We start from the raw sequence: 10,993 nt of genomic DNA on the forward strand, positions 1-10,993 counted from the left end.
AGAAAGTCTCAGGACACTGTCATTGCTCGCCTCCATGATCAAGGGACAGTCAATCAATGACCAGGGAACAGAGGGACAAAGCTTGGCGGTACCTGGGGAGTGGTGGAGGAAAAGGGCCAGGTGTCCCTGCCTGCTTGGCCACAAATGAAGTGATGTGGAGAGGTAGGGACAGCCTCCCACCGTGGGCATCAGATAGATGCTGGCCATCACAGTCAGCTCAGAACTCTGAGAGCAGAGAGGGTAGGCTAGCCCACTTTGGACTGGACCTGGGATTTCACCTCATGGTTTTGTTCCTTTCCTTTCTGTTTCGTCACAGACCTTTAAGAACTCCACCTTCTCTTCATGACACATCTCCTCTATGGTTTCCATCAGCTCTCTACAGGCATCAAGGTTTTCTCCACAGCTGACCAGTTGCCCGTATAAAGCTTCCAGCTTCTCTTTCTTTTTCTCTCCTAGAGCTTGAATTTTTTCTTCGTACTTTTGAGCGAGGGTTTCCAAGATCTCATTGTAATGTGACTCAAAGGTTTGTTCTTGTTTTCCGAAATTCTCCTGCAAGACAGTTGACCTTAACCATCATTTTAGTGCGTGTGATATGGTGTGGCTAGAACCACGGGGGACATGAAACTCTGTCTGCCCTGAGCTTTGTTCATCCCTTCACTCGATCCCATCTTTTAGCAGAATGCTGGAGTGAATGCTGGGGGAGTGAAAACAGAGGACACTCCTTCTCAGATCCCCAGGAATTAGTTAATTAGTTAATGCATATGAACATGAATGCATACATACATGTTTGTGCATATGGAAGCTGGAGGACAACCTCAAGTGTCATCCACAGAGTCTCTCACTGGCAGGGAGTGTGCTCACTAGGTTAGGCTGGCTGGCCACCAAGCCCCAGAGATCCTCCTCTCTCTGCCTCCCAGCACTGGGATGACAAGCATGTGTCGCCACACCCAAATTTTCTATGTGGGTTCTCAGGGTCAAACTCAGGTCCTTGAACTTCACCGACTGAGATGTGTGCTCCCCAGCCCCGAACACCCTCACCAGAATGTGTTGCTATCTTTCCCGGCAGTATGTTGCAATCCTCTCCCTGTTTCAGTGACCTCCTATTACCATAGCAACCAGCCTGGGAGCTCATCAATGGTTAATCAGGTTGCTGCTGGAGGCTTTGATTTCAAGGCAGAAATGTTTGCCCTGGGCGATGTCCACCTGCCATTCCCTCCCATGTTCTCACATCTCACGATATCTGTCCCCACAACTGATACATGGCTTATATACACACCAGGAGTATACCAACTCAGTTCATGCCAGTGAGGAGAGATATGGAAGCAGAGAAGAAAGGGTTGTGGCAAACGGCACTGCCTGATGAATAAGGAAATGCAGGTGGAAGAATGTAGACATTGGTATGTGTGGTGTTTACGTATCTGTAGGTTTTCTTGACATAGCATCTTATTATTAGGTGACCCTATATGGCTTGGTACCCATTATGCAGGCCAGGCTGGCCTGGAATTCACAGCAATGTTTTTGCCTCAGCTTTGCAAGTGCTGGGATTACAGGCATGCACCACCACATCTGGCTGATACCTATAGTATTTAAACCGAGAGCAGAGAGGCTGGGAAATGTTGAGTAGAGCAGGTAGATTTCTGGTATTCACTTCTCACACTGGAAGCACGTGAAACTCAGCGGTTTTTGATTGTTGCCACTTTCATCCAATGACAAGGACATTTCCAAAGAAGAGGCTTCTAGAAGTCACGCAGAGAGTTATTACTAAGCACCTACTGTGTGCATAAGACTCACTCAGAATGGTGAGAGGGTAAAGCAAATAGATGAATCTCAAGTGGCGATAACAGAAGGTCCCTGGTGTCCTCACTGGGATGAAGATACTTGGATCTGAGAGTATGACAGATGACAGAATAGAGCACAGGGAACTCAAAAAGGAAAAGTTTGGTATTTTGCCTGCATATGTGTCTGTGTACCACATGTGTGCAGTGCCCACAGAGGCCAGAAGGGGGCATTAGATGCCCAGAACTAGAATTACAGGCCATTGTGAGCCACCTGGGAATCAAACCTAGATCCTCCAGAAGAGCAACAGTGCTCTTAACCTCTGAGCCATCCTTCCAGTCCTAGAATAACACCTTTGCCCTGGCTATCTCACGCTTATCCCTCCTCCTACCACCTTGTGCTTGGAAGTAGAAGGCCTTCCATCCTTCCCACTCCATCCACAGGAATAGTGGGGCAGCTCTCTCTCTCCCTTTAAGGCTGAGGGCCAAGGATGAGTGTCTTGCAGTGTTTAACTAAAGCTGGCCAGAAGAGAGGATTTGCTCTTGCTCTATGGAGCTCTAGGGGACAGTATGGCCAATGGGCAACTAAGATCAGCTTCCAGTTCAGTAATCTTGGTGCATGGATGAAGAACCTACGTTCTTCCCATGTCAGAACAGGAAGAGAGGGGGCCTTAAAGGATGAGAAGTCCCTTTTGAGGCAATGCAGACACAGGGAATAGCTTAGCAACCTTGGACTCCATTTGTCTTGGGCTCTGCACATGCCTAGACTCTGAACAATGCATGTAGCAACCTGTTAGCCATCTAGGACCCCTGTTTGCATACAGCTGCATATATACATGCTTTGAAAATAGAAATAGTTACTCTTTGCAACCCTTGATAATACCCATTTCCATTCTAACATGTCCTACAACACAATCCAGGACTATGGGCAATGGACTGATCTGGCCTTGACTGGATTTGGTTGCAAATTAAGACAAACTGTGTCCTCAAAGTGAACTTTCAGAGAGAAGAGAGAATGTTGTATTTACCTTCTTATGCTTATGCATAAATGGGCATTCGTACTGATTAAAATCAGATGCATCATGGGAAGGGATATGGGCAGTGAGTAAGGTTCATGTAATCTAAGCCTGTCAGTCAAAATAGCAAATTGCTCAAATTATACCACTAATGACAAACTTCTCTTCTTGAACCCCCTAAGAGAACCCCCAAATACTTCTTCTTGAACCTCATAAAGGGAACTCCCTCAACAATAATGAGTGAGTGCTCTCACTCATGTGTCCTGTTGCCAACCTTTTGGTTTTTTGAGGCAGGATCTCTCTACATAGCCCTGACTCTCCTGGAACTCACTATGTAAACCAGGCTGGCTTGAACTCACAGAGATCCACCTGCCTCTGCCTCCGCCTCCTGAGTGCTGGGATCAAGGCGTGTGCCACCATGCCTAGTCCTGCTGTTGGTCTTAACAGTGTATTTCTAATTTGTTCTATCATTTTGCTTTAAGTAAAATTTTCTTGCTACTTGGCAATTTGTGGGGGTTTTCATTTCATTTTTTTAATAACAGACCGAGAATCTGGACACACTTGGCCCAGAACGCAGCCACGAGTCTTGGAGGTCTGAGTTCTTACCAATCTTGCAAAGCCTGCAAAATGGCTAAGTTAAAAAGGGGGCAGCACAGATACTTATGTGTCTAGCCCATGCACAGCTGGAAGTGTGTCTGTGTTTGACACACAGCAGGAGTGGGGTGTTGCTGCATGAAAAGCTGAAACCTGTTTGACAAATAAATACCAGTGGGTGTATGGACAAAATCCACATACATCCCTGTTGGGGATGTAAACTAGTCCAGACGCCTTGGGAATCAGTATGGAGATTCCTCAAAAACTGAAAATACATCTCCCATTTGGTCCAAGTCAGCCTGCCACAGACACTTGCATATCTATGTTTATTGAGGCTCTTCAGAAAAGCTAAGTTATGGAACTAACCTAGGTGTCCATCAACAAAGGGATGGGCAAAGAAAATGTATATATGCACAATGGAGTTGTTTGCAGGAAAATGAATGCTGGTGGAGATAATCCAATTAAATGAATTCAGCTAGTCTCAGAAGACAAATATACATTCTCTCTCATTTGTGGTTCCTAAATCTTACATAGATTCACAAAATCATGTACGTACAGTGGCATGAAAGAGTCTGGGGAACAGAGAATATTAAGGGGGAGCCCCAGGGGAGTGGAGCTGGGGAACACGCTCAACACACATTATATACATGTGTGAAAACCTCCTGATGTAACATAAAATGTGCAATGAATATGGTGCACAATAAACATTTTCAAAGGGGAGGAAACTTGGCAGTTCATACCTGATTGAGTTCAGTGACATGATGGTACTCCAAAGACCTAAAACTAAAAACTCCAGAGAGCAAGGCAACAACATGAAGCCTGCCATGTCTGGTTATACACAGGATCAGATGATACCTGAGGGAATCTCAGGCTGGGGCCAAGAGCAGGAAAAGAAAAAAGAGGACAAAATCAACTAAACAAACAAAAAGCCCGCCAAGGACAGGGGCTTGTGGAAGTGGCTCAGTCGGTCGAGAGCTTGCCATGCAAGCGTGAAGGCCTGAGTTTGGGTCTCCGGCACCTACATAAAAAGCCAGGTGCAGCAGTGATCGTATGTAATCCCAACACTGAGGGCAGCCGAGACGGGGATCTCCAGGTCTTGCTGGCCAACCAGGATAGCCAAATTAGAGAGCTCCAATGTCAGTGAGAGACCCAGTCTCAAAAAATAAGGTACAGAGTGGCTGAGGAAGACACCCAGACTTGACTTCTGACCTTCACATGCATGAACATACATGTGCATGTACACTTGTATACACAGGTGCACACAAACCCCACCCCACACTAATCTAAGGACAGAAGAAAACTGTTCACTTCACTATCTGGATTGTGCTACTATGGAGTCATTATTGTTAGAATTTAAAAAAAATAAACCCCATGCAATTGGCACTTTGATTTTAAAATTTCTGCTTTATTTATCCGTGCAATAAACATGTATAATACACTTGCTTTGAAACATCCCATGTAGTAGGCCTGGAGATACACACACACCAGCCTCTCCCCCCTAGTGGACATAGAGGACAGAGTAGAGGATGCAGACAAGTGACCATCACCTCTGTGGCTGCCCAGGGGTGGTGGAAGGTCTATGGATATCTGAGGGGAGGTGGCAGGTGACACCTCACATTCAAGGAAAAAGCTCCAGTAGCTCACTAGGACCATCTGCTTGGCCACAGACGGAAGCTACGTGTGTGACGAACTCACCAAGCATGTTCTTACCTCCACCGTAATGAACACCTCCTCCAGGTGGCTGGCAAAATTTTCCATCTCAATAATCTGCTGTTCCAGTTTGCACATGTTTTTGTGAATTTCATCCTAGGGAACAGGACGAACAAGGCATCAATGCTATGTTTGTTCTAACTTCTTTAAATTAAAAAAAATATGTGTATGGATGTTTGTCTGCATGTATGTCTGTACACCGTGTGTGTGTGTGTGTGTGTGTGTGTGTGTGTGTGTGTGTGTGTGTGTGTGTGTGTGTGTTGACCACAGAGTCCAGAAGAGGGCATCAGATCCCCTGTGCCTACAGTTAAGGGTGGTTGTGAGTTGCCATGTGGATGCTGGGAATTGAACCCAAGTCCTCTACAAGGGGAGCCAGTGCTCTTAACTGCTGAGCCATCTCTCCAGCCCCCCATTCCATCCTTGCAGAGGTATTTAGCATGCATTCCCTGCCCCCTCCCTGAGACACACATACAAAGATGGAAGGAGAGCTGTTACCTTGGCGCTTTCCAGCGCTTTGCTGAGCGGCGTTACTTCATGTTCCTTGTGTATTTCAAAATCCTTCTCAGCAGTTCTTACTGGAATTTTGCAAGTGACACAGAAGATGTCGGCAGGCTCTTCTTCATCCTCCTCCTCTGGGATGACGTAGCATTCATACTCTTCACTGGCACGGCCATGTGTGTACCTGTAAGCTTCCCGAAGGTCTTGGCACTGGCCGGGAAGGACTTGCCCTCCGTAGCCCAGGTCCTCGGCCTCATCTGTCTCACCACTGAGCCCCCAGTCTCTCTGTTCCCTGGCTGGGTCTCTCCTCTTCATCCCATAAGAAGGATATCCCAGAGTCCCCAGTCTGTGTTCATCAACAAACTCATTCCCTAACTCGTGATCATCTTCAAGTCCGTATAAATGGACAAGCTCGTCCACTTCGTTCTGAAGACTCTTACTGTCCCCTGGCCCTCTCGGCTCATTGGTCAGTTCAGTCTGGGTGACTTCCCTCCTGACTCTGCTGCTTTCTCCTGGGAAGAGCTGCAGTCTATCTTCAGAGTCATACAGGTCCATGTGATAAAAGTGGAAGTCTTTGGAGGCCGTGGACCTGCCCAGCCCTGGCTCCTCCCCTGCTTCCTCCTCCATTGATACAGAACAATCCTTCTCAGTCAGTGAATATTCAGAGTCCTAGGACACAGAAGAGATGAACATCAGTTCCCAAGAAAGCATGGGTTCAGATTTCATTGAAGAAGTTATGGTCAGAGCCCACATCATGGCAAACAAATTCACCAAATTGTCCAGGCTGGAGCTGACTCACAGTTACTCAACAATCAAGAAAAACACACGGAGACACAGGTGACCCAAGGCTGGCTAGTGAGCAGAGGGAGCTGGAGACCCTGTTGCAGAAAGGTGCATGGGGAGGGCCACCCCAAACCAGAGTCACACTGAAGACCTCATCTCAGTCCTCAGCCCTCACAAACCACGTAAGATGATAAATATCGGTCATTTTAAGCAATCAAGCTGTAGAATAATTTGCTATGATTAATAGTGTGCATGATAGCAGCCTGAATATAACCTTCTTTCCCTCCTGTTACTACTTCCCTCTCTCTCTTTTGTTCATATTCAGGCTCCTTCCAAAGATGGCATTGATAGTACTGATCTTTACACCGTGGCACAGGTTTATGAGGCCTTCCGTGGGGAAACACATGTACCAGTGCTATGAGGAGCTAACAGCTTCAGATCCTGGGGCTTGAATTTAGTTTTTCTTGGAGCTGCTTCGCCTGGGAATGATCCAGCATCCGAGGTTCTCTTTTCTCAAGAGCCCTTCTCCTCTTTATTATAAAAGCAAAAAATATCCTTCCTGTGCATTCTGACTGTGACATTGCACAGTAAGACTTCATTGCTTGGGAATTTAATAAAACCTCCAGGAGACAAGATGAAAGGACTCTAAAGGATCGGTATCGATGCTGAGAGTGAGTGACATTAATGAATGGGTAAGAAAAAGAATTTTTTTCAAGGTAAGTGCTTTTCAGCTCTTTGCTTCCAACAAAATTGCAAGAGGATCTAATCAAGTTGTCAGCTGATACGTTATTTAAAATAACTGTTCATGATAGGTCATTATATAATTTTGGCGTACATTTCAGAAAGAGCTGACAGAATGGAATGGCATTGTTATAAATTGCTTCCCTTCCCATCTACTTATGTAGGTGAGCATGGTCACTCTGTGTTTGTATGAACAAGATAAAAAAAAATACAAACTTATTCCTGTTGCATTCTAGAATGTGATATTTTCAAACTTGGGCATGAGTTTTTTAAAAAAACAAACAAACAAACAAACATTCCCATTCACTTTATTAAAAGATGCATTTTGGGGCTGGAGAGATGGCCCAGTCAGTAAAGTGCCTGTCACAAAGGCACGGAGGGGAGGGGGTCGGGGTTGGGGTGGGGGTGCCGGGCTGGAGTTCAGATCATGTGAAAGCCAGGAGCAGCTATGTGTCTCTGTAACCCAGCCCTGGGAGGTGGGGACGGACAGAGACAGGCAAATCCCTGGAGCTCATCGATCAGCTAGCCTGACCCAATCGATGAGCTCCAGGTTCAGTGACAGTCTGTCTCAAAAAATAACAGGGAAAGCAATCAGTGAAGGAACCTGATGTCAACATCTGGCCTTACACACATCATGTGCATACGTGCACTTGCTCATATAAACACACACATATACCCACCCCACACACATGATTTCCATTTTATTTTAAAATTATTTACCAGAATTTGTGATGTCTGCATGCTGTTCTGCTTACACCCAACTAAAAATTATGTTGGTAACTTGATTCAATAGAAAAATGAGCTTAGTTATTATTTAGAGATTTGTGGTTATTAAAAAATAAGGAAAAATTAGGTCCCAAGTCCTATATGCATATTTGTTTTTTGAAGAAAACATCGGAGATGATCAACAAATGACACTTGTAACATAGAACGTGCTTTTACATAACGAATCTTTGGAGGATCGGCAACTCCTCCAGGCTGGCATGCACAGTGCCTGCATGCAAGTCCCTTTCTCCCTTGATGGTTTCCAAGGCCAAAACTGCCTCCCAGCTGTGGGAACTTCACCTCGGTCCCTCTCATCTTGATCCATCCTAGATCCGTTTACTCCTTATTGGATGATTCTCAGCCACACAATTCAGTCTTTTCTAAGAGGCCGTGAGTTCTGCTTTCTCAGTCCTGAATGTCTGAATGCTCAGCTAATCGGGCATGCCTACTGCATGAAAATAAGGTCTCCCTGCTAATACTCGCTGTGAGCTCTGACTCATGGGGAGGAGAGGTGATGAAGAAGAGAGCCAGTAATCTGGAAATGGAACCCGAGAGGATGAGCACACAGCCTTCCCCAGGGGTCACATCTCGGACAATAGCAGCAGTTAGTCTGGGCTTCAGAGTTACCCTGGCTTCACCCACCTGGGCCCCTGGCTGCTGCCTCAGCTCTCTCAAGCCCCTACGTCACTCGTCACTCGAGAGGTTCTGGTTGCCCTGGCTTTCAGGGCAATGTAGGATGACCAGGAAGTCTTCACTCTCAGAGTTGCCGTCTAGGGGGATCCTGGGATCCTTTGCCAGCCCTGCTGATCTCACCGTGGGCTTCACTACAGTACTGGGTTTCATTCATTGCTCCAGCACTGACTGGTCCTGGGGCTGGCAAAGTGTGAATTCCAGAGGACAGGATGCCACCAGGTGCCAGACACAAGGAGTGAGACACGGTCCTGCTCCTGAGGATATCCCAGACAATCAAGTGATTATCACCCCATCTGGGGCTGTGATATGACTGCCCAGAGATGCTTGCTGCCTTCCTTCTCTCCTGGTACCCCAGGTATCTTCTCCCTCCTTAACTGGGCTCATAGACTAAAGTCACAGTTTCTCCCCAAGGCTCCAATGTCACACCTAAGTGCCACTCTGTAGGCAGACATTTTCCTTACACCATCTTCTCTCCAGCCTTCTGACTGTGGGCCCCATGGCTCTTGCAGTGGGTGTCTGCCTGGCACAGACTCGGAGATGCGTAGTCAGCCATCTTGAATTCTGGAGGCTCCATCATTGGCCCGTCTCAGCTCCTTGGGATCCCTGTGCAACCCCCATTCCTAGTGTTTCACTCTCAAAGTGATGACACACACACCTTTGCTAGTGGACTTCTGTGCTCCTTCCACCCCTTCAGTACCGTCCAGTTACATCTCGCCCAGGGTCTTCCTGTTGAGAGCTCCCTGCTTCCTTCTGTGTGGTTCCTTAGCCACCAATCTCCCCTACCCAGCCAGTGCCTGCCACACCCTCCATGAAGACCAACCATTCTACCCATTCACTAATAGTGTGGCACTTGCCTCCTCCAGCTCCCAAACCAGAGTGAACTCATGGGTATCACCCAGTGTTGTGAGTGGCCAGTTAATATGAACATTGGCTCTGGGTACAGAATCTGTAACACACACACACACACACACACCCCTTCTCCCTTCACCAAATCCACTGACCTCTAGATTCAGATAACCTTGGGTTTACATTCTGTCTGTTAGAGATGCCCTAACAGTGTGACATTGCAAAACCACCTCTCTAGACCTCACTTTCATGGATTAATTAGCAATCAGCTTCATGAGGTTGGCATTTAAGTGCAATGATATAAGTATGTGAACTGTTCTAAATATCACTTGGCTCAAATTAAGCTGTCCATAAACACCCGATGCTTTTGTTCCTGTTCTTGTTATTAATATTCTTTGGAGCAGCGTCTCCCACCTGGGCCAGTTTAGAAGCCTCCTCCCTGGACACCTGGAGTGTGGGGACTGGGGATGGGAGTGAAAGGCCACAACAGTGTGGAGTCAGCTGCTGCAGGAACATTTGACCCATGAGAGCAACTGATGATGGAGAAGGCCGAGTACCCTCATATTCAGCTGGAAACATTGCCTAATGAGATCCCCGTTCCCCACACAAAAGCATCCAAGTGGTCTAGGCAGAGATATCGTATTCCAGGGTCGGAGGACCCCTAATTCAATATCTAGAGTTCAGTATGTCAAAACTGAGTTTTGGGGAAGACAAGGGTCTTCTTTATGATCAGTTTAATAAGGATTTGTCTGGGCTCCTCTGCATCTAGTCTTGTGCTGACAGCTAGCCACCAGTCCAGTCCAGTGAGAGCTGAGATCCTTAGGCTTCCCGTGCATGGAGGAGAAGCTCTCTAAAAATAAAACTTGCACGTCTGTGTGTATGTTCAAAGATGGAGCTCAAAGTACCAAACTGAGCCACGGGGAGACTCCAACAAGAAGACCGACCAACCGTCCTTTAACGCACATGCTAATGAGCACCGCCTTTTACATCAGCATCTGCTCTCTGGGTGTGAATGTCATCTGGTCTGCGTGCTCAGCAGGGAAGCATGAATCCTGCAGGACAACCCCAGCACGCAGTTCTCCTCAGCTCCCGTACTTCTCAGGTTTCCTTCAGTTTCTTACTGGAATCAGAATGTGGGGAGGGGAAACACTAACTACAAACTGTCATTTCATCAAGTATGAAATGAAGGCTTAGGGGAGTACAACAATAAACTAGTCTGTCCTGCACATATTAGGAGACTCTTCATCTCTCTGCTATAAGAGAGCAGCTTTAAAAAGGTGCATGTGGGCTGGAGCCCTGGCTCAGCTGTTGATCATGCTTGCTACTCTTGCAAAGGATCCAAGTCTAATTCTTAGGACACACACTAGGCTGCTCACAACTGCCTGTAACTCCAGCTCAACCAGGCTCTGACACCTTTGGCCTGTATGGGGACCTGTACTCATGGACACATACCCACGTGCACGCACACATATACATATATTTGAAAAGAAATCTTTTTAAAAAGAAGACATTTAAGTCTTATGTGTGAGATGTGTCGTAGATGATTTAAATGGAAAAGTCTCCCCCCTCCTT

General features: G+C 46.6%; 1 protein-coding gene across 1 annotated transcript in view; it reads right to left on the reverse strand.

Annotated features, from left to right (window-relative positions):
- Positions 1–10,993, reverse strand: part of Fsd2 (fibronectin type III and SPRY domain containing 2) — a 35,228-nt gene that overhangs the window by 23,401 nt on the left and 834 nt on the right. The window contains exons 2-4 of the mRNA XM_006969976.4: positions 5,591–6,262; positions 5,096–5,191; positions 319–549 (exon numbers count right to left, since the gene is read on the reverse strand). Coding sequence (XP_006970038.3) covers positions 319–549; positions 5,096–5,191; positions 5,591–6,220 — 957 coding nt within the window. The 5' untranslated portion in view covers positions 6,221–6,262. The remainder of the gene's footprint in view (positions 1–318; positions 550–5,095; positions 5,192–5,590; positions 6,263–10,993) is intronic.

This window comes from Peromyscus maniculatus, chromosome 1, assembly GCF_049852395.1.
Source record: "Peromyscus maniculatus bairdii isolate BWxNUB_F1_BW_parent chromosome 1, HU_Pman_BW_mat_3.1, whole genome shotgun sequence".
Lineage (NCBI taxonomy): Eukaryota > Metazoa > Chordata > Mammalia > Rodentia > Cricetidae > Peromyscus > Peromyscus maniculatus.